This window comes from Aythya fuligula, chromosome 4 (genome assembly GCF_009819795.1).
Source record: "Aythya fuligula isolate bAytFul2 chromosome 4, bAytFul2.pri, whole genome shotgun sequence".
Classification (NCBI taxonomy): domain Eukaryota; kingdom Metazoa; phylum Chordata; class Aves; order Anseriformes; family Anatidae; genus Aythya; species Aythya fuligula.
Window position 1 is genome coordinate 63147372 of NC_045562.1, and position 24431 is coordinate 63171802.

General features: G+C 36.6%; 1 protein-coding gene across 1 annotated transcript; it reads left to right on the forward strand.

Moving 5' to 3' along the window:
• CLNK (cytokine dependent hematopoietic cell linker) lies at positions 1-24048 on the forward strand. The gene is made up of 13 exons (XM_032186928.1): positions 1-68; positions 376-421; positions 2840-2868; positions 3210-3226; positions 3936-4064; positions 7141-7168; positions 10799-10817; positions 11904-11973; positions 13183-13223; positions 17209-17348; positions 17711-17788; positions 21040-21195; positions 23917-24048. The coding sequence occupies exons 1-13, from the start codon at positions 3-5 to the stop codon at positions 24046-24048; spliced, it is 951 nt and encodes a 316-aa protein (XP_032042819.1). The 5' UTR covers positions 1-2.
• Positions 24049-24431: the final 383 nt, after the last annotated feature.

The following is a 24431-nucleotide window of genomic DNA, read 5'->3' on the forward strand; positions in this document are numbered from 1 at the left end:
TGATGCCTTCAGGTATCACCTCTGAGATGAGCAGCCAGCACCCGTCTCAGTCACCTCAATATTTGGCTGTAAGTAAAGACCTTAAACTCTGTTCACAAATGTTACTTCCTTTTTTTCTGTAACATCATTTAAAGCTACAGGCAGTCCAGTCAAAATCTTAGCCAAGTAACATTTGATTTTTTCCAAAGTCACAAAGGTTCCTGTTTCACTTTGCAACAATGCACTCTCAACTAATTATTGTTTGTTGATGCCTAAAGTCAAAACTGAATCTACAAAGTATTTGGGGCATCCCGGTGAAGAATAGACTTTTTTTTACTAGCTACGGTTTCAAAGAACAATGCCTAAGATCACATCTTTACTTTGTTTTATTAACAGAAACGGACGTCTGCTCTAGAGGGGAGGAGCATGGTGGCTATTAGAGGTATAATTAAAAAATCTGTTTCTGCAATCAGAAGTAGAATATAGTGATTCCATATTTAGCTTTGTTACATAGGTACGCACTGAAGATGGTAGAAAAGACAGTTTTCAGAACAGCAGCTGCTTTCCAAATTAAACCTGCTGCAAAATTTGGAATGCTGTTTTGACAACCAAACATTTCAGTACTTATTTACCAAATAATATATATTTTATCCAATGAGCACCTTGTTTCTCAGTGGAAATATATTTATAAAAGCTATCTGACAACGTTCTCCTATTCAGAAAATGCCAAATCTATAGTATTACCTGGTATATATTTGTTTCTCCACTGCGTTTGTTCTATTTCTTGTGACAAATTTGTAGACAGACTGCAATCTTATTCTTCAAGAATTTAATAGGCCTCTGACTGAAATCCTTTAATTTACAATTTTACTCAATAATAAGTTTCTTTTAAAAAGTATATTTATAAATACTTTTCTATATACATTTCAATATGTTTGATATACTTTAGATATAGCAAAATATCATGAAATCAAGTACTGAAGAATTAAATATATTTCATCTTGAAAGGGAATTATGATTTTTCTCTTATCATTTCAAATCTTTGAACCATATTTGCTAAATATGGACAGAAAAAATGCAGTTACCAAAATATGATCACTTTCTATGTTTGATGTAAAGGCTGATTTTCAGAGAGTAAGTATTACATTTGACCAGTCAGAAAAATAATACAAAAAATTCCATAAAAAAAAGAATCTTTTTAAATTTTTCCTTTTGTTTCATACTTTAATTCAAATCATTGAGCCAAGTAATTCCTGCAGATGATGAGAAAGTAAGCAGTATAAGTTCACAAAGTGAAAGGTTAGACTGAATCTTGTGAGATTATATATCTCACATTATATTATATATATATCTTCTATAATAATATATAATATATAATAATAATAATAAAATTATATAATATATATTATATTTATATTATATGTGAAATACTGATATAGCTTGTACGAAAACTGAACTGAGAGAAATACTAAGCAAGACAGCTTCAAAATCTAAAGAAATAAGTAGGAAAGGTCCTACTGACAGTTGGACGGTTTGATAAAGCCTCAAATTCCACAATAATTTACGAGTTGGCTATATGTGTTTGCCTGCCTTCCTGAGATGTGTGCTATTGGGAAATATGAAACAAGAACAATGCATGAAGGTAAATTAAACTGCAATTTGAAGGTGTAATTTAAATATATTTTTGAGCACTTCCTGAGCTAATAGTACTTGCAGAGTAATCTAATAGTTTTAGATGACAACTACACTATTGAATTTGTCATTTATTCTAATACACAGTGCTATTAGTAGCTTTGCCACAAGATGGCATAAACAGCACAAAATAATTTTTTTCAACAGCTATTTTCTAGAATGGTTAAACATTTAAGGTGTCAGTATTTTAGTTCAGAGCAACTTTCTGTGGCTTACTTGAAGGGGAACTTAGGTTGTTTTGCATCACTTTTCACTTTACTTATGATGTCAGTATATAGAACTTCTGAAAATATCTTCAAAACTAAACTCTAATGCAAATAGAGTAAAATAATTTTTACTAGTAAGATGTTCTATGTGCATTTAAATAATCAGTCAAATTGTGGTAAATTTGGAAACAACAGCAATGACAAAAAAATATATATTTTTCTTTCATTTTTAACATAACAGATCAAAAAAAAGTCCTACATAACTTGATAAGCACACATATAAAGTCTCTGAACAGTGCTTAAATTTTTCTAATTACATGAAAAAAATCTCACTTTCAAATATTTCATTTTGAAATCCAGAGATAAAAGCAAACTTCACTGTTTATCAAGCATCATGAAGAGTTTTTAGTTTGCTTTATTTTATATTTTGAGTTGAGAAGCTGAGATAATCAAAAATACTTTTTGTTGTTGTTTGATTGGTTGTTTGGTTGGTTTGCTTAGCTTTGCTTTGTTGGTTTTTTTTGTTTGTTTGTTTGTTTTTTCCCTGCTCTAGCTTCAGGTAATTTCTAGTTACGTCTGTTATGAAACAAACGTTTGTGAGTGATATTGAAAAGATTTACCTGTCTACTATACCAGAAGACTCTCAATATTTCCAGGATTGCCACAATTATAAAAGAAGAAGTAGTCTACTCTTTAATTGGAGAGAAGCACAAATGGTTGAGAAGGAGTTTTAAATTGCATCTGAATCTATCTCCAAATCCATCCTTAAAAAATGGCTAAATAAAGTACAGATTGAACAAAACCCGCATGTGATGAGACAACAAAGAGTTCTGGAGGTAGAACAGGATGGCAGGTGGATGGGGGTGGACTGCCAATAATAACAATATTGGAATAAGCCTATTATTTTATTTGTGGGTTATATGGACAGCAGTCTATTAACAAATATTATTAATTTTCTTTAGGAGAAAGAGGGAAAATATATGGACCTCAGGTAAGCAGAATCATCAGCTAGATTTTTTACAGGGCATTTTGCCATTGAAAGTTTTTTAAAAGCACACTCCAATTTTGCTCGCACTAACTGAAGGATGAGAGAACTTGTGTCTGTAGTCCTACATTATCTCACTTATTTGTATTCATGGTTTGTATAGGCATATTTTACCTCTCAGTGACTTTAAAGTGGCATATTAAAGTATGATTTTATGTGTTGTGGAGTACATAAAACTTTGACTGCTGACACAGACATGCCTGCTTAATGTAAGATAGTAATACTTATTTTAGTAAAACAAGGAAGAAATGCTTAAATGTATTTTTGTTTTCTCTCTTTCCTAACAGCCTTTCCCTCTTCCACGGTAAGATCACTTAAGAGATGGCTTTTGTACATTTCTCAAATGGGTGCTCAGGGCACTGAGTGCTGACGAGTGCTCACATCCAGCTGTAGCAGTTGTAATCACTCCCACAGAGACAGGCCAAGCTCTATTCCATGAATATGTATGACTACATTTTTCTATGATACGCCCACAAAAAAAAAAAAAAAATCTTTTTTTTTTTTTTTTTTTTGCAAAAAAATACAATAATAATTGCTATAGTTAACAGATACCTTCAAGAGGTAAACCAGAAATTCCAAGCTTATTCTTCACCATCTATATTGAATGCAATAAGAGCTGTAAATCGGTTTAAAATGTGATAAGAATTACAGATATTCAAATTATTTCTTAAGTAAACTGCAGCATATTCTGCAGCTGGGCTCTGTGCACAGCTGTACCCACCCAGAGATGTCAGCACTGAAGAGCTGTATTTGGCACATACTAGTGAAGTGTATGAAAGTACTGTTAAGTGGCATGGAACATAGTAGAGTAATGTCTTGCAAATGTAGAATATTATCCAAAATTACTTTTGCTATTGAATCCTGGACCTGAGCTAAACTCAGCACAAATACATTGAAAAAATCTTGGAAAATTCCTGTATTTTCCTTTTTTGAGCTTGCAGTTACAACAGACATAATTCTTATGCCTCCTTTATACCCTACAAGTTCTTCCAATTCTCCTTTGACTTCTTCAGGCCACTGAAGACACTGCCAAAGCAATATCAACCACTTCCTCCAGAGCCAAAGATAAGCAGCCAGGTCTCCCACACCAGGAAAACGCTCAGCCAAGCACATACCTTTCCAATATCAGCAAAGCTCACAAGGTACTGCTATGTTTCTTCATGCTGATTGCCTGAAAATTGAAACACTCTCCCTGACAAAATCACCAGACTTTACCTCCGTTGCACCTCTGCTTTTACTTAAGGAAAATAAATGTTGATTCTTTAGACAGCTGTGAATAATCAAGAGAAGTGGTATTTAGAGTAATCTGATACTAACATTTTTTTAAAGAAAAAAAAAAATACCAAAATACCAGTAAAGTAAAGGGGCAGAAAAGTAGAAGTTGAAAAGGAGTAGAAAAGTAGACTAAAAGTCATGAACACTTAGTATAAGGTTTGTCCTACTTTTTTTTTTTTCCTGACATTTAGAGGTTTTGCAACCACTTCCAAGCAAAAATAATAGCACTTGCTTAGCACAGTTGGTGAACCAAGTAATAGCGAACCATGTGATGGGAATATACACTGACTGTGCCAGAGAAATACAAAAATATCTCCATAACCCAAGGATACTACATTCAGCAAAAGAAATCTGCAGCCAGAAGTCTTGCTCCAGCCCGAGACCAGTCCTTTATACCAGATCCCTGTAGCCCATCCACCGTCATACAACACACAGCAGAGCATGGATCTGCAGCACAAACCACTTGTGTCCAGCTCTATGGCAGACCATATGCATGTCAAGTTATGAGACTGTCTGCTTTTTTCATGCAACAAGCATGCTTAGCCACATGAGCATGAATGTATGCTGCTCACTGCCATGGAAACAGATGCACTCCTGCTGTGTGACCAAAACACACGTGTGTAAATGGGGAAGGTGGTGGGCAGGTGCTGGGAACAGGAGTGGTACGTACGTATCCTGGGGCCACAGGGTATAATGCTCAAATGCCTCTCTGCAAACCTATTGCAGCCAGATGTTTGGGCCCAAAGAAGATATGTCAGTTTTGTCCATCCTTCAACAAATAGTTTCAATTTCAGTTCGTCAAGTTGGAATTTTGCTTCATTTTGCAAAAGTCACCTCAGTCCAAATCCTATAGTATAAATACCACAGAGAAAGAAAAAAAAAGCAGCTTACAAACCCATTAAGTAATCTTCTACTCCAAGTATAGGAGTCAAAAGAGAAGCTCCCCAAGGAGCTGACTCTAAGTATGTTTTATTTTTTCCTGAATGGTGCTTAAATTCTTTTTCATGGATTAAGTTACAGAAACTTTCAGTTAAGACATTTTATTAATATGAAGTACCTTCATATTCAGATGTGTGACCTGACCTACGGCTGAGAAGTTCCAAATCCCGTGACTGATCCCTTCCCTTCATAGGACAGCATATAAAACTGAAAGTTGTGAGAACTATTTCAAGCTGTGTTTGCCAACAGTCATCAGTATGCAAAGTGCTAGAATTCAAAAGGTCTTATTACAAAGCCAAAGTCTGTAATATAAATACATGTAATTTCTTATTGTAGAAGTAAGGGGTGGCAGCAAAAAATCATAACCACAATGCTCTGTATTGCAGTTATAAATACTAAAATCTTTCTAATAATCTTTTTTTTTTTTTTTTTAACTGTCATAGTTTTTTGTTTGTTTGTTTGTTTTTTCAATCACAGGAGTAAGGGAAGTGGCCAATACTAAGACCATACATGATCTGGGAAGGAATTTCACAAATTTCCCACACAAGCATTTCACACAAAATATTTGTCATCCATCACCAATCCAATCACAGCTCTGCAGGGAGAAAACATATGCATGGACTGCAGTATGGAGTAGTGCAGCACTACACCATTATCTGCCAGATTGTAAGCAAAGCTGTCAAACTGCAGGCATGATTTAGGAGTGCACATCCTATTTTCCAACAAGATTTGGAAGACCTATAAAATTACACATCATTAATTATACACTCTATAAACATCTGCAGAAAATATGGGCATGTGCAAGATGCTGGAATGTATCTGAGAAGCTTTGGCAAGATTTAAATATGTGATAAATGTGTGGCCATACAAGTGGCATGTCCACTTGTAGAGGAGTCCTCCCTGAAAACACATCTTTATTACCTCTTTACTATGCACCCAGCATCCTACGTATGGGCTTTTCCTTGTCAAATAATGACCTCAGAGTCCAAGCCAATGAATTGCACCTGCTAACACAAAAGCATCTTTCCAAACCCAAAACAGCATGATGCCATTTCCCCTTGTCTTATCACTTGCTGCTTGGGGGAAGAGCCTGATCCCTACCTCACTATAGCCTCCTTTAAGTCAACTGTACAGTGTGATAAGGTCAGCCCTGAACCTCCTCTCCTCTAGGCTAAACAAACCCAGTTCCCTCAGTCGCTACTGTAAGACCTGTTTTCTAGATGTTTCACCAGCTTCAATGCCCATCTTTGGACATGCTCCAGCATGTTGATATCCCTTTTGTTTTATATTCATAAATAACTTATAAAATTTAGACCTCTATCTCTTATGCTATGAAATGCAAGCTGCTGAAAAGTTTGTTCATCCAACAAAATATGCCAGATTTGATACATTGTCCCTTTTGAGGGGGAGAATACTGCCTGATGCTATTTCTCATTAGGGGAAGGTGTTCCTGTTGACCAGGCATATCAGGAGAAGGCAGAAAAATACCTAAATACCAGCTTGAATCAGGACCAGTAAAAGCATTCTACACTTCTCTTTATCTGTTTGCATCTTAAGTTCCTGGTTTGCATTTCCTTTTGTGTACACTTTGCATTCTGCCACCATGAATGTTTCATTTTTGAAACTCTTCAGTCTTCAAGAAAATCTGTTTATAGCTGACTTTAAAGTTTCTAATAAGATTTTTAGCATGAAAGTAAGAGCTGAGAAGAAAGCTCATAATCTTTCATATCACTTCTCCCTTCCCTTAGAATCAATCCTTACAAAGACTTTTTTCATTTACCATAATGAATTCTGCGGATACTGTTCTTCTTTTATGGAAGTCCATAACCTTTTCCTGCAAATAATTTATGTCAAAAAATAACCAGCCTCTGAATTTTTATTGCAGTAATAAAATGCTAAGGGCTGTTAATTTTCAGTGATGATGTAACCAAAGTATTTAAGTACTCAAAGTCATTTTTTATTTTATGATAATGATTTTTTTTCATATAATTCTTTCTTTTCCAGGCATATATCTCTTAGGGAACTCAATGAAGTAAGTAATCATCTTTGTATACATTATTACCACCAAAAGCATACACATTTCATGTCTGCATATCTTCGGAAGTACCATTATTTCAGTCACGACTTAGCCTGTTAGGTAGAAACACTATAATAACCATATTAGCTTTGGGTCATAAATATATCTATTTTTAATGTGTGTAGTACTTTCAAAATGGCTACTCTGTGAATGACAGCTAAGATCCTGAAGTTGTTTTCAGAAATAAAAACCCAAACAGTGCATAGCAACCTCCCCAGGTATCCAAATAAAAGAACATATCCTAAGTGCCAAATGCTGCAGACGTCTGAAAGATGTGCAGAAGGGAGGCACTCGTGCTCTGAAGGCCAGTGATGCTGAGCTCCTGTGTGCAACAGAGGCCATAAAGGCTCTCGCTCCTCACTCTCACCTCCAAGCTGAGCTCCCCTCCCAGTGCAGCCTGCAGACCCGCACCAGCTGCCTGTGGCCAGAGGGCAGAAACTGAGAGATGATGCCATGAACTCACCTGTAGGCATAAATACAACATAAAGCATTATCTTTTCTCAGAGACTGGTAAAGGCAAGTGATTTTTTTTTTTCATATCCCAGTTTCTGTAAAAAAAAGTTTTTAGAAAGTTCCTTCACCACCTAATCTATCTATCAATGAAGTAAAGCAGAAAAAATGAGCTTAGCAAAAAAATAAAAAAGGGGGGGGGATACTTACGACAAACAGAAATTTCTTAGTGGTTTCCTGTAAGATGTATTAAGAGATACAGTCCTTAGAATAATGTAGAATGTTAAATGCTGTGAAATTCAGAGATGATGGGTTATGATCTACATTATTTTGTGTTTTTTACTGTGTTCTATTTGTTACAGTAATAGATTTTTTAAATGTTTTTATCTCATTACAAGGGAACAAAGGAAAGAAAGTAATTTCTACACTAAGTTAAGTCCAGCCATTTCCTATCACAGAAGCTGTATCACAAACCCATAAACTAATCTAGCTCTAACTTCAAAATCCTTTGATTTTTTCTGATCCAAAGCTCTGAATGGGAGGCTATCCCAGAACCTCACCCTCATGATTGCTTTGAAAGATTTTTCAAAACATTCTTTGATTGCAATATTGTAATTAACAATTAAAGCCCCCCAAAAATGCACTACTGCCAAGAAAGATAGTATTTTAACACAAAAATCTTTGTCTTCTCCTAGATGATGACTCATTACCAAATATAAAAATAACCCCAAGAACAACAAATATCTTACATCTGTAACTAATATTTCTGGCACTGTACAGCTGCACGAAAGCTGCAGTTCCTAGTAAGTTCATAGTTTAGCTACATCTTAAGGAGAAATACTGTATATTTCATAACATGGATCACTTCCCATCTGTATAGATCCTAAGACATAGATAGCTTCAATGTGACTCAGAGGAGACAGGATATGCTCTCGTTAAGTTTTTGTACATCAAACTGCAGGTCAAAATGGTTGAGAGCAGAGCTGCCACTTGACAGGACCCAGATGAGCTGTAGGAAAGGGTCAGGAGGAGCTCACTCACCAGAGCACATCTGGAATGCTTCACAAGGAGCTGCTGGCAGGCAGGAGCAGGATGGACATAGGGCCACCAACACTATCAGGGTGTGCAGCCCTTGCCCCGTGAAATGAGGCTGACAGGCCTGGATTCCCTGAGGAAACCCCAGGGGAACCTCTTAGCAGCCTTCCAAAACCCAAAAGAAGGTTATCATGACGAAGGCAGAGGCTGGCGCTTTACCGAGTACACAGCTGAAGTACAAGAGGCAATGATCACCAATTGAAACTAGGAAGATTTCAACCAGAAGTAAGGAAAACAAACAAACAAAAAAATTATGAGGGCAATTTCAAGAGTGTTGGAACAGGTTGCCTAGACGGGCTGTGAAATCTATCTTCTGTGGGTCTACCGGACTCAGCTGGACAAAGCTCTGAGCCCTGGCCTCATCAACTAGCTTAGTCTTTGAGCAGGGGCTTGGTCCAATAACCTGCCTAGGTCCTGTCCAATCTGAATAGCACTATGAATTTCTAAGTAATGCAAAAACATTAATGGGGAGGTAAGTTTTAAGGAAGACTTAAAAAAAAAACACCATTTAGAAAGAGTAATTTTTTTTTCTTCTGTTTAATCTGTTTAATTCTGTTTAAACCAAACTTGGAGGAGTTGTGGACTCAAATGAGGGCGTAAAGGCCTTACAGAGGGATCTGGACAGGTTGGAGAGCTGGGCGATCACCAACCGCATGAAGTTCAATAAGAGCAAGTGCCGGGTCCTGCACCTGGGACGGGGAAACCCTGGCTGCATGTACAGACTGGGCGATGAGACGCTGGAGAGCAGCCTAGAAGAGAGGGATCTGGGGGTCGTGGTAGACAGCAAGTTGAATATGAGCCAGCAATGTGCCCTGGCAGCCAGGAGGGCCAATCGTATCCTGGGGTGCATCAAGCACGGCATCGCTAGTAGGTCAAGGGAGGTGATTGTCCCGCTCTACTCTGCGCTGGTGCGGCCTCACCTCGAGTACTGTGTGCAGTTCTGGGCACCACAGTATAAAAAGGACATGAAACTGTTGGAGAGTGTCCAGAGGAGGGCTACGAAGATGGTGAAAGGCTTGGAGGGGAAGACGTACGAGGAACGGCTGAGGTCACTGGGCCTGTTCAGCCTGGAGAAGAGGAGGCTGAGGGGAGACCTCATCACAGTCTACAACTTCCTCGTAAGGGGGTGTTGAGAGGCAGGAGACCTTTTCTCCATTAACACTAGTGACAGGACCCGCGGGAACGGGGTTAAGCTGAGGCAGGGGAAATTTAGGCTTGACATCAGGAGGGGGTTCTTCACAGAGAGGGTGGTTGCACACTGGAACAGGCTCCCCAGGGAAGTGGTCACTGCACCGAGCCTGTCTGAATTTAAGAAGAGATTGGACTGTGCACTTAGGCACATGGTCTGAACTTTTGGGTAGACCTGTGCGGTGTCAAGAGTTGGACTTGATGATCCTTAAGGGTCCCTTGCAACTCAGGATATTCTATGATTCTATGATCTTATGTATTATATTCTCATGTGTATCAAATTAATAATCAAAATGATCACTATTCTTGCATGAATCAAAATACTACAGAAATATAGTGAAAGTTTATCCAACTATAGTCTCTAGACACCTATCTATTGTTCACTTCTCTGCAATATATTATGCTGTACTAAGACTCCCCACACAGTGATTTTGAATGAAGTATCTGCCATGACAGTTAAAGTAATTGTACTATTAAAGGGTCTGAAAAGAAATGACTGATTTTCATCTTTGGATAGTGTATCTCCAGTCAATCAAATTAATCTCTTGAATTCACAGAAGATTGGTTAAGGAAAACCATATTGTAAATTAAGCTGATGAACAATAGTGATCATGAAAAATGATCATTGTGATACACCCTGTGTTCACTTATACCCCTAAACATTCATTTCTCATTGTTGCCAGTGGACTGAGATGAAAATTCAGCCTGAGGTTTTGACAAAGTGATCAGGTATTTATAACTGAATGTCTATAAATTGTTTTAAAATGAAAAAAATTGTTGAGTTTGTTGTGGTAAGTTCAAGTTGGTAATCAAAACAAAAATATTCACTGTCTATGTTATCATTTTATATAGGTATCTGGAAGAGAAAAAGGTTAGTATTTAGCAATATGATATTAACTTGTTGTCTTTCTTTCATATTCCAAGAACAATATATCCTATCATTAAAACTCCAGATATTAAAACTCAGTACAGGAACCTAACATCTCTCTTACTGTATAGGATTATGCAGTCTGGCTCTGAATTAAAACTAGTAATAGACATCCCTCAGGTATACATCTGCTGAGAATGGAGAGATTTAGAGTGACTTCAACGATTCTGGAAAATGTAGTGGAAAAAAGGATTTAATTTGCATTAGCTACACCTATTTGGGGAAGCCGGGCATCACATTTGTTCTATGCAAACCAAAGTCTTAAGGGGAAAAAGAGTGAAAAAGGAAAGTTAAAAGTCTTTAAAAATATTTAAAGAAAAATCTTTAAAGAGTTAGAAATCTATTTTTTTAAGCTTTACATTTTTAAAACTACAAATAACAGCTTTTTTTTTTTGTTTTGTTTTCAAAAAGCATTTTAAAAATATGTCAATTCTTTAGATGTGCATAAAATGTTTTAAAACCACCTTAAGCTATTCTGTCTGTATAAAGGTCCATGAAACAAAAGAATACTTGAAAATACCTTGAAGATAGATACAGGCTAATAATTGTTATGCTATTTACACCTCTATGTCAATGAATTCATAATTTCCTCTGGCAGTTCTTTTTGTGGATTAAGGCATGGTTTCCTGATTTCCAGCTAGAAGTAGTATTAACTGCATCAATACATGTGTTTTCTACCTGTCCTGCCCTAGAAGAAGGATTTTGAAATCTCTGTACACTTCTAGTACAGCATTCTCCACCATTTACCATTATGTTAATCCATATTATGTTGATCCATATTTAGCACGAGCAAAACCTGTAATGTTCAGCATCAGCATGTAACATTGCATACTACAGTAATGTTTCCCTCTGTAATCATTAATTGACTGATTTAAATCAGACTGATTGTAGCCTATTAGCTTTCTCTGTTGAACTGCTTCCCTTTGTACACAAATTTGGTTATTTTTGTTAGTGGTGGTTGCTAGATACTGACAAAGTTACACATGAGAGGATATAATAAGTTCTTATTCTTTTTATTAATAGTTACAGATTTGATGAAGAAACTTGAATTGACTTTACAATCACAACAGAACAAAATAAAGCATCTTTCTGAATCCAGGTAGGAATATAAGAATTTTATGAGCTTGTACTGGATGCTTCAAGAACTAAACATTCTGCACGTAGCAAATTATACTTCACTATGTAATAAAAGCAAGAAGATATCACTTTCTGATGCCATGTAGTGATATATAATGTTTTGCCCTGAAGCACAGGTCTTTGGGAATTGCTTTTAAGCTATTACAAATACTCATTCAATTTTTATATTTAATAGCATACTGCTGTATTAGATTTTACCTCAATTTCCCTGAAGTGGTGTTAAATATACTATACAAAGTAGCTCTGTCATCTCCAGCCTCAGCATTTTCCCTACCCCCTGTATTCTATTTTTATATGTGAAGATATGCTTGGCCTTCTTAAGGCCGATTATGATTCCATAGAAATCTGCCACAGTTTCTACTACTTTTCTAACCTTGCAAATCTTTCTTTTCTAAATAAGTTTTTGAATGCAATTCTACCACATCTCTCCTGAAGCATTCAACAAAATATAAAAGTATAGGATAAAGTATAGGAACTGTGACAAAAATTTAACATCTTTCCTACAGCTGACTGATAAGACAGAATCTCTCATCTAGCCTTCTTGATGATGACAGCATTTCTCCAAGATAAAATTACTACCTGTAATACCTAAAATTATTACCAGTATTTGTGACCCCTAGTATTTTGATTCTTGTGCTGTGGTACCAGTGGCTCTGTTATGGGAAGTTATCTGTCCAGTGCATTTCCCAGTTCTGACTAATACTACTACAAAGTTTGGGGCACTCAGCAGTGGGCTAAAAAATGATGAATGTCAGGGAACAACTGTGTGCTGCATCTTCCTTATGGAAGGACTGAAAATATCAGGTGAAATTAGAATGGGGTTGGCTCAGAACAGACACAGGGAAATTGTGCTTCACTATAGAATCAAAGAATCATAGAATCATTAATACAGGGGGTTAAAGCATGAAACTCTTGCAAAGGCTCATGGGGAGTAAAAATGTATGTAATTTCAAAAAGTGGCTGGAGAAATTAATGGAAGAGAAATCTGTCAAGAGCTGGTAAATACAAAATTATCACCTGAAACTCAGGAGGGCCCACGGCTGCAATTTGTAAGATGAAGGTATGTTTTGGGGTAGCACAGCTATGCATTGCTCTGTAATTTTACTGTTACTTAAACATGTGCCACTAACAGAAATATTTTTCTAACGTTACTTTCATTGCTTTCTCCTAGCTCCCAATATATACAGAGCTCCAAGGATGTTTGCAGCTCAGGTAAGAAGAGAAGAGCTTTGAAAACTAAACACTAGTCACAGTTACAGGTGCCAAACCGACACAGTAGGCACCAGATATGTGTTTCTATGTGTGTGCATCTGCACTGGGTATTTTCAGTGCATTGAGTCAGTGCAAAGGGATTATTAAAGGAAGCAAGGGGAAAAAAAAAAAAAGTAAAACAATGGCACAGTCAATAGCAATGTAGAACCAACTGGAGTTACTTGCTTGGCTGTACCCTGCCCATGGTTCAAGAAAGCTCAGAAATGCCTAACCTAACCCAAGAGTATTAAGCCACTACAAAACCCCACACCCAGAAAAGGAGGGAGATTTGGATGAGCTGCTGAGGTACAATAGGGGTAAGATAAAAAGGCAAATTGCTGGGCATGCAAAGAGGCAGAGAAGGAGAAAGCGTGCTGTAAGCAGAACAGGCTGCTTTCCCCAGCAGAGCTGCCATCAGCTGACATGGGTAGAAGCTGCAGATGTTCAGGATGTTATATATATAGCAGCTACCATGGTTTTAATGACTTTCTGTAAGTAAATACATTGATCTTTTCTTTGTGGAAACTAGTTTAGGTTTATCACGGATTCCTAGAGGGAAGGACTTGTAGATGGCATTATCAGACAGGTCTGTTAATATATTATGGCTGGAAATAGGAAATTTCACTGGGCTGTGTGGTGTTTCCTGAGGGACGGGACTGGGAGCCAAAAGTAACAGTCGCGGGTTGCCCTGCTCAGCCCCAGCCCATGGTGTGGCATGTCCAGTAACCATGGCAACATCACTCCCGTCATTGTCCCTGTATTTTTTTGAGACTCATAGAACTGAATGAAGCACATGGGAGTGGTTTCACCACATTCACGGGCACACTCTCTAATCTGGAAGATGATACTTCCACAAACACAGTTAAAAGCTGTGTTAGCTTTTTGCTGTTGTGTCATATTGTATTTGGTGTCTGTCAATCTCTCTACCTTATCTCTTCTAAAAAAAAAAAAAAAAAAGGCTTTATTTGCATTTACCCTTTTAGCCCAAAAGTTCTATTTGACTTATCCCTACCTGTCAATAAACTTACCCTTGCTTTAAAAAGCAATTACATAAATCCAAAAGAGAAAGGATTAAAATAAAATAAAATAAAATAAAATAAAATAAAATAAAATAAAATAAAATAAAATAAAATAAAATAAAATAAAATAAAAATGGCATCTGTTTACAGACATTTGAAAAGCAAAATCCCTTTGTTTTCCAAACTTCATGATAAAAATTGTGTAAGGAAAACATTTATCAGTGCGCTGTATAAATATGATTTTTGCACATATATATATACACTAAAGAGAAAATATTATAGAAAGGAAACTCTCTGATATATTGGTCTTTCATAAAAAGATTGATTGACAGAGAAGTATGTCCAAACCTTAAGTGGAGTACATATAAATAATATGACCTTGGTCTTTTGAATTCTGTGGGTCTCTGGGTTTTTTGAATGTCACTAAAAGTGCACCAGCCAAGTTATCTCATATTTTATCTCAATTTTTTTACAAGTAAGTCTTTGAGAGTGCATGCCTTGGGAGACCCAGTAGCTCTGTGGCCTCAAGGAGTACAGGGCTCATCCATGCTGGTAACTTTCTACTGTCCTTGACTACACTTACTGTACTTTTATATTCTCCCTTAACTGCCTCTGCAAATGCCCTTTCTACCAAAAATACAAACTTCTAAGCCATGCTGACAGCCCATGAGCTGCATAACCTGAATTCATGCTAAAAGCCAGGAACACCAAGAAGCACATACAGGCCATATTATTTGTTCAAATTAAGAAGGATTCATCTTGACTTCAGCCTGTGTCAGGCCACACAAGCCCACCTCCCACTGCTTCGTGCCGTAAGCTCCTTTTCCTCTATTTTGGGCTGTTCTCAGGAGTCTCTCAGTCCTCATCTATGCACAAGTCCTTGTTTTTCCTAGGTTCCCTGTACCAACCTCTGCTTCAGAAACTCCTGCCATTCCAGGAGTTTCTGCATTCCAAAAGCATTCCACTGCTTTTGGTCCTTCATGCATAGGCCCTCTGAGACAGCACAACCTCACTTCATGTCCTTGAATTCTTTGACCTTGTGAAACAACAGGGACAGAACAGAACAAAGAAGTGGCCTTCACCCCTGCTATCCTAAGTGGTCCTTTAAAGTCCGTGTTTGGATTAAAAAAATATTTTACAAAGAAAGTATTAACTTTACTGGATTTGTATGAATAACCTTGTATTTTTTACCATATGTAAATATTTCTCTCACTCTGAGAAATTTCTCTCACTATTTTTTATCATTTATTGTTTAAAACAAGTTATTTTCTGTGTAAAAATCTAAACTCTTCTTTAATTTCTTGGCAAGCAGTGCAAGAGAATTTTCCACTTCTTGACATACGAGAAAGAAATTCTACAGAACAAACACACCAGTCACAAAGCAAACATAGTGCTAGCTGCAGGGTTTCTTTTTAAAAATAAAGTGTCTGAGGACAGCCACCAAAAATGAAATGTGAACACAAATGACAGTTTCAGGATCTAATAAACTGAATGGTGGCATGTGGGTGTTTTAATGACTCAATCTGCAGAAAAAAAAAAAATAGATGCCTGGTTACAGACCCTTTACACAATTGGCTCAGTAATTTCATTTCTGAAGGGATCGATTGCCTATTGAATATGAATGAATATAAATGAATATGGTTGTTTTCCTACTGACATCAGTGGACATTGTTTACTGGCTTAAACACAAATGCAATGTGCTGTAAACCAGAACATGACACATGGTACATACATGAAACAATGAAAACTATTATTCTTCTGTAAAAGGGTGTTTCTGAACTTCTTTAAAACTTTCATATGTTATGTATTGGCAGAATAAACTGATAAAACATGACCAACAAATAAAACATAATGAAATTCCATTTTGGCAAACATTACTGTCTCTTATGACAGTAAAGGAAAAGATGGAAGCCATTGATAATCACATTTTTCTCATTTACTCTTACAATAATCACTAACCCATTTCTATCAACAGCACTGCACAAAACAAATAAAAATGCCTTCTGTTTTATGGCAGGACATGATATTTTTATTCTGCAGTTAACCATTTCTTTTTTTTCATGGTGTGTACCTGCAAAATGCTTCCTAACCATACATCTCGAAGCTTTTCTCAAACTTTTTTCCACTGCAGCCTCACCAGCCTGAGACTTCCCATGTCACCCTGCACTTCGTGGTGCTGCCCCATCCCATGCACTCCCTCGTGCTGTGCTGATAAAAGACAGCATTAAATATAGACTGCAAATCACTTGGTTTAAGGAGGATGCTTTTCAGCTGCCTGAGCTCCCTCAGTTGGCTCATGTAACCCCACCAGGAAAGGAGGGAGCAGGAGCGCACAGCCTGGGGGCTTTTTCTTGATGCAAGAGCAAATTCACTTCTCCGTATTCAAAAAATGAAGCCTGGCCCTAAATTTATTCACTGCAGCAAGCTGCAGAGCAAACTGAAATTCATCCGCACAGCAGAGCCTTGAATCCTCTAAGGCTTGGTGGAAATAATGCCATCTGGCAATGGGATAAATGAGGAGCTTTAATATGCTTGGATACAATACAAATGCAAGGGGTTTGAAAGGTAAATGCAGAGCAGAATTACACTCGTAGAACATAAATGTCCCCATATTTTTTTTTAGTATTTTATATTTTATTATAATGTACATATAATATTTTGCTATGCTTACGGGTACTAGTGATGTCAGCTAAAAGGCATCAGAAAATTCATGTCTTAAATTTCTTGGGGCATGGATCTGAAATCACTGGTCCTGCATTAGCACGAGAGTAGTCATACCAGTTCTAAATTTTAAAGGTTGCGAACACAAACCTGCAATACCAAATTATAAATGCTATTCTCTCGTGTAAAACAGATAGGGGAAAATGAAGCTAAAATTTAAGTTTAAAAAATATGACTTTTTTTTCTTTCTGAATTTTCTTTTACAGGGCCCACATTAAATGTAGAGGATGTGTCAGTGAAAAGGTCACCATCTCCTATACAGTGCACATCATATGAAAACAAATCATTCACAAAACATTCACTTGTAAAACGGGAAATTAAATCTCTTACCCAGCCCATAGAAAAGGTAAAGAATGCTTTGCTTAATGAAGACAGGGATGTGTTTTTTTAAATGGAATTATCACTCTACAGCATGGTCACAACTAAGAAATACGGCCTACTAAATATATTTATCTAAGAAATTAAATAGACTGAAACCTGTAGGCTTTCAGCACCCCTGAAAACAATCCAACATGATAAGAATTTAGATGTTTAATTTGGAACAGATTTTCCAAAACAATTTCTAGATATAGATGCATTATAATCATTCTAACAAACCATGATAAATTTTCTTTAAAGGCAAATTTGATTTAATCGGTTTTCACTGGGATTTGTTTCAACCATCTGTGTTTAATTTCTATACACTGATTTTGATATCTTGAAATTAAGGACTTAAACAAATATGAATGGTACATCGGGGAATATGATCGCCATGAAGCAGAGGTGGCACTGTTACAGGAGAACACTGTAAGTACAATCTATCTTGAAATCTGTGGTGTAAAATCTTGGAGAAAATGTCTTTAAACTGTCCACAATGGCTTACAATTTTTCTGTGAACTAACCATACAATCTGTGACAATTTAGATTTGATACAAAATATAGAAAGAGTTAAAAATATTGTCAACTGATTTTATTGCATTTCTGATAAACAAACTTACATTAAAATTCTTAATTGCCACGCTACCAAACATACATACACCACCAAGCAGTTTGCTATGTAACACATCAGACATTATCAACAGGATTAAGGACAGGAGTATGCATCAGTATTTGTTTATTTTTAATTAACTCTAGTCATATGAGCATCCACCTATTTTGCTGTTTTGCAGTCATTATTATGGTTAAGTGCTTTGCAAAGCACAGCCTGGAGGGCGTGGGGTGAGCAGAAGGACGGATGGCCCCTGGGAGCAGGAGGCGCTGAGTAGAGTACGCTGGGCAGTGCCCAGCAGCCAGGGCAGTTGGCACTGGCTTGTGACCTACATGAAAGAAAGACGCCCTGCTCTCACTGTCTCACCCTGGGCAATGCGGGTGGATAAAAATAATCGTTGGGTTTAAAAAAGGTTTGTGGTATGGTCAACAAAAGGCATAAAATCCATTTATCTTGTAACTACTTCAGAGACTGAAAACAAGCCTTCAGGGCTGAAAAGTCAAAGACGCATTCCAACCCATCAGCCAACCCACAGTACCCCAAACTGTGAAGGCCTGGATTTATTTACTTATTAGTATAATAGAATGCAGTGATTGCTAGTTTTGAGGGCAATTTTAGCACAAAACCTCTCAGTTGCAGTCTCCAGAAAGTTGCCGTCACCAAAGGAGTCAGGAGCATGAGGACTGATGTACTCCCACGGGTTAACAGCCAGCAGAGAGTTTTGAAGGGCTAGGGCCCCACACAAGTCCTAGTGGCTGCCTTGGTGTTCTGGCAGACCCACATCAGAACGATTATGAAGGGTTGCTGAGGACAGCCAGGCCAAAGAGCGCTAGCATCAAGTTATTCCAGAATTTAAAATTTTTCTGTGGTCATTTAACTTCTTCCACTGGGTTTCCAGTCTGATAGGGTTTTACAGTGTTTCTTTAGAATACTTCCATGCATAATAATTTTAAATACAGTATGGGATCCCAGGGCAAATGGGAGAGAGAAGGCAGTTTCTCAGTGACCTCTTTCTAATTGAATTCAGAGTAATGGCTTGAGGCCTCCAATCAGATCTAAATTTGGCCCTGAACTGGCCACTCTGAAAAGAGTTTGGAAAGCAAAGCATACAGCTGCTCTGTGATTGTGTAGGGAAGTGTAAATGAGAAGCAGTTAGGAAAGGTGTGCCTTAGGTAACAGCTGAGTGTGGGGATTAGTTCTGATATTAGATCCTGGCTCACTGCTCCATGCTTTGCACCCAGGAGAGCTATCAGCAAGAACAACAATATAGGCATATTTTTTGGACTTCAATTTATTCATAGCACCTGCTGGGAAAAGCATAGTGATTTTAAGATATTCAAAAGTAAATTAGATTTTATAACCTCCTATCCTTAGCTACCTGTGAAAATCCCAAAAAGTACCCATTAAAGAATTAACGATTCTGTTCTTTAACATTCTTGTAGAAATACACTGTAGCAGCTTTCTTCAATAATAGCACAATCTCATTGAAATGCATAAATGATTTTTTCCCTCATTTTTGTGTTTATCATATCTGATTTCTGGCCAGAAAATAATCTTGCACCCCACAACATGGGTTCTACTGATTGCATCAAGCACAGAATCAGATATACGAAGATAGTAGCATTTATGATTAATGTCATCTCTTGGTTTCTTCATTTGCTGCACATCCTTTAAAAAAAAGTTCAGGTCTCCTGGTGCAGTTGGCAATTCTGGTCAGAAATTCTTGTAGTTCCTACTACAGTGACAATAACTTCTTATTATTCACAGAGAATCTAAAAACTTGTGAGATGCTTAGATTTGTCAGAGGTTCTTAGCTTCTCTGATTTACATATTCTTTCACTCTAGTCTCAAACTTTGTTACAGTTAAGAAAAAATAAAATAAAACCATATATATGAGAACACACTCCATACAATCAAGAGTAGTAATTTTGAAGAAGTGATATTTTGTTTTTCCTTCCTCTGCTCCTCTACTGCATAAATGAGAAGTATCAAGTTGGCACAAATCAGAATTAGGTAGAGTCATTTGAAGGAATTAATGTTGGAATTTTAGCTCCACCACAGGTAACTTTCTCCTTCTCAGGCCTTCCTACAAAAGAGTAAAACTAAACAGCCAGATCACAGAATTTGAAACATTTTCTAACAAACATTTAGGTTCATGAACTCTTTATGCATATGAGAATCTTTACTGTGTTGAATGAAATTGCTAAAATCAATCATGCAAACATTTAATTGCATACTGAAGTTTATGTATATGAACAGCCTACAGGCTAGTTCTGCATGGGTGTCAACTCTGAACACACATTAAGTGGACAAAGCCATTTTTCAGCATTATTTCTATATTCACTGTTACACTTCATGGGTATCTTTTTTATTATTGCATATCCCTAGAAACAGAAACTGTAATTGAAACTGTTGTAGTAATTACATTTAAAAAAAAAATGTAAACACCCAGGTTACCCCAATAGTATAAATATTTATCATACCAGCTTAAGACTCACTGCAATTTAAAACAAAGAGGTCATAACAAGCATTAAAGAGACCATGTCCTTGTATCATAAATCATTATTCTATCCAAAGGAAATTAACCAAAATCATACACTGCTTTTCTAAAAAGGAAAAAAAAAAATGACATTACCTATTCTCTCTTCCTTCTTACTGTTACTTATTAACTTTTTTCTTTAAATTGATTTGACTTTCGATATCCCTTTTTCATTTTAAGATTATTTAGTAGCATGGAGCTTCAATAAAGGTTTCAGCTTAACATTGTACAAGAAGCAGCATTGATCAAGCCATGCTTTTCACTATCATCAGTCAAAATCTATGCTAATTATATTCGACTCATGGAAATTATTGATTTTAACACAGTTTCACTACCTTTAAATAAAGTACTTTACTAAACTGTCTACCATCAAACTTCATTTAAAAATATATTTTCTTGATACAGTATGACATTGTTAAAATTAACTAGTTTTGCAAGATTTAAAACTAAACACCAGCTCTAGGCAAATGTTATGATACGCATTTACCAGGATTTACTGGTATAACTGCTATAATAATTTGTGCCATACAGGATGAGACTTTCTTGGTTAGAGACTGTTCAAAGAAATCAAACACTGAACCATACGTTTTGGTTGTCTACTATGGAAGAAGAGTATACAACATTAAAGTACGTTTTCTAGAAGACAGCCAACAGTATGCACTGGGAACAGGGCTCAGAGGCAATGATGTAAGTAAAATGACCTGCCTATTGCTTTTGTGTTGCATTTCACAAGTTCATAACATGAAAGATTTATTATAAATTTCCCCACATAACAAATTTGCTGTATATTAGTTTAAATTATAACTGTGTTATAATTGTATTCTTTTATATACTGGTGTTTCAAGTATGTTTCAATGTTTCAAGTAACTTAAAGACAGTAATTTAAAACCTAATTTTACATACCATGCTCAAATACTGATTTAAATAATTGTGAAAATTTCCTACACATGTATAATATTTCTACCTATCCTGGATATGTATCACCTGCAAAGTAAAATGGAAAGTTCTCCTTTTCCAGGTATACATCTTTATACCTATAATTTTAGCATATTTTTAAATTTGTTAAAATAAGCAGAAAATTTAAAATCTATACAGCTCCACACATCTGGCAGAACAGTCTGTTGTTGCTATTGCTGCGTAATCAAACAGATTCTCTAATTGTCTGTCCCTCATATAACAAAAGGTGAATCAATATCTTTACAAACAGATGAGGAAGTAGGAAAAATATGGGACAAAGGATATTCAGAAGCCATGAAATAATGTGGGAGGGTTATTTTTCCAAGCAAACGCCATTTACTTGGTGGTTTCCCATTCCAGTTAGTTTTCATTATTTAAGATCCACAGATAACTATAACACTGCTATTTTTCTTGTACACAGTTCTTTTGAAAAACAACTCAAATCTTTGCTCACATTTAAAGCTTATCATGACATAAAAATTAAATATTTTCTACTTTCTAATTAAATATTATCTACTTTGCTAATCTGGTACATACAAAATACATGGTTTTAGCAGAGTAGATTAAAATTATATTAGTAAAAATTACCAAAACTTTTTTTAAAAAATAGCACATTTGCTTTGAATTTCGTAATTTTGTTCTTAAAAAAAAAATACAAGAAAATAATAAAAAATTAAAAAATAAAAAAAAATACAAGATCACCAAATCAGATTTCATCTGATCCTCTTGTTATAAACTGGGAGTGGATCAGGTGGAATTGACAGTGATTACCATGAGATGCTATCATGTATACAGTATACCTGTGAATATAGTAAATGTGATAGAATAAGCCATGCATTTCTTTTTAGAAACAGCACTAAAAGTACTAAATTAACAGTATACTTGCATTTCTGTGTACAGTTCTCGTGACTTAACAATGAATCCAAAGAATAGCTCAAGATGAAAAACAGTGGTGTGATCACACGTGACACGTGATCAGATCCATGACAGAAATGGATCACTTACCTCTAAAGTTAGAAGTTGGTTTGTCTCACCTGCAAATGCTTTGAGGTTACACACAGAGGGAAGAGTACTATTTAAATTGAAAGGCAATGACACGAGGTGATTACTAATGAATTGACTGGAAAGTAGAGAAGTAGAAATTTGCTACCCATCAGAATGGCAGGTGGATTCTCATGAGTAGGACAGGTGAGGGTACCTTTCATAGAATCATAGAATGATTTGCCATGGCCATGGGCATCTTCCGCTAGACCAGGTTGCTCAAAGCCCCACCCAACCTGGCCTTGAACATCTCCAGGGATGGAGCAGCCACAGCTTCTCTGAGCAACCTGTTTCAGTGCCTCACCACCCTCACAGGAAAGAATTTCTTCCTGGTATCTAATCTAAATCTCCCCTCTTTTAGTTTAAAATCATTACCACTGTCCTATCCCTACATTCCCTGACAAAGAGTCCCTCCCCAGCTTTCCTGTAAGCCTCCTTCAGATACTGGAAGGCTGCTGTAAGATCTCTGTCTGCGGAGCCTTCTCTTCTCCAGGTTGAACAACCCCAACTCCCTCTGCCTGTCTTCGTAGGAGAGGTGCTCCAGACCTTTGATTGGCCCTCCTCTGGACTTATTCTAATACATCCATGTCCTTGTGCTGGGGGCCCCAGACCTGAATCCAGCATTCTAGCTGTGGTCTCACAAGAGCAGAGAAGAGGGAGAGAATCACCTCCCTCACCCTGCTGGCCATGCTTGTTTTGATGCAACCCAGGACATGGTTGGCTTTCTGGGCTGCAAGCACACATTGCCAGCTCATGTTGATCGTCTCAACATGGTTGAGAATGGTTCAGTTGCAACTTGATCAGTTCAGGAACCTCGAACCAAACATTTATCATTTTATGAATGGGTTTAAGGGACGTCATTGTTTCTCACAGCAGGGAACAAAATTAAAACTCTGCTGAAACCCTTACATTGATCTTGTACTAGGGATTTTATAGTGACTTCATTAGTAAATCAAATGGGAAAATAAAAGGTACATGTAAAAAACAAACAAACAAAACAAAATGAAACAACAACAAAAAACAGAGAAAACAGCAGTATATCATGTACTACAAACTAAAAGTAATTTTGATAGGATAAAGTTAGTAATAACCTAAAGTTGTTTCATCTTTTCAAAATCTATCACTGCATCTGCTATCACAGACTTTTATGGGTGACACTGCATTCCTGGGGTTAGACATGCTCCCCTTTTGCTCCAAGCTGCTTTCTCTCACACAAGATGGAGACACAAAGGAAATAAAAGGATTAAATCCCATTGCTTTTCCTTTTACGATAGCTTATGTCCAATCATAATTCTATTCAGAATATTGCCTACTTCTAATGCTGTCATTTGAAACTCTTTTAATGTTATAGACAAAAACATATAGCACTTGCAGTGTCAATCAGTAATTACAATTTTTCTTTACCCCCAGAAATTTAATTCGGTGAAAGAAATCATTGACTTCTACAAATATGTTCCCATCACACTCATCGATGGAAAGGATAAGGCAGGAAGCCGGAGAGAACAATGCTACCTTTCATATCCATTCAAGTTACGCAAATGATATTTTCTGCCTCAACATCACACATTTCTGTATACATGTAAATAGAATAATTATTTAAATGTATCAAAAGCCAGATTAGCCTTTGAGTGATGAAGCATTCATACTATGAAGTATTCTAAATGCTCTCCTAAAAAACTTCTAACTTGGATTATAGATTACTGTATTTTTGATTTGTTGCTATTTGTTTTTATCCAATAGATAAGTGAGACTCACATTGTATTACTTCACAGAAAAGTGTTTAAAGATTGACTCCTGATACTTCAACAACAGTTGAGCAATTTGCTTATCTTGCATTGTACCTGCTAACAAAAGATGAAAACCAGCCTTGCTTACCTACATGTCACTGAAGCTCAGTTAGTAGTAAAGCCTAATAAAACACAATG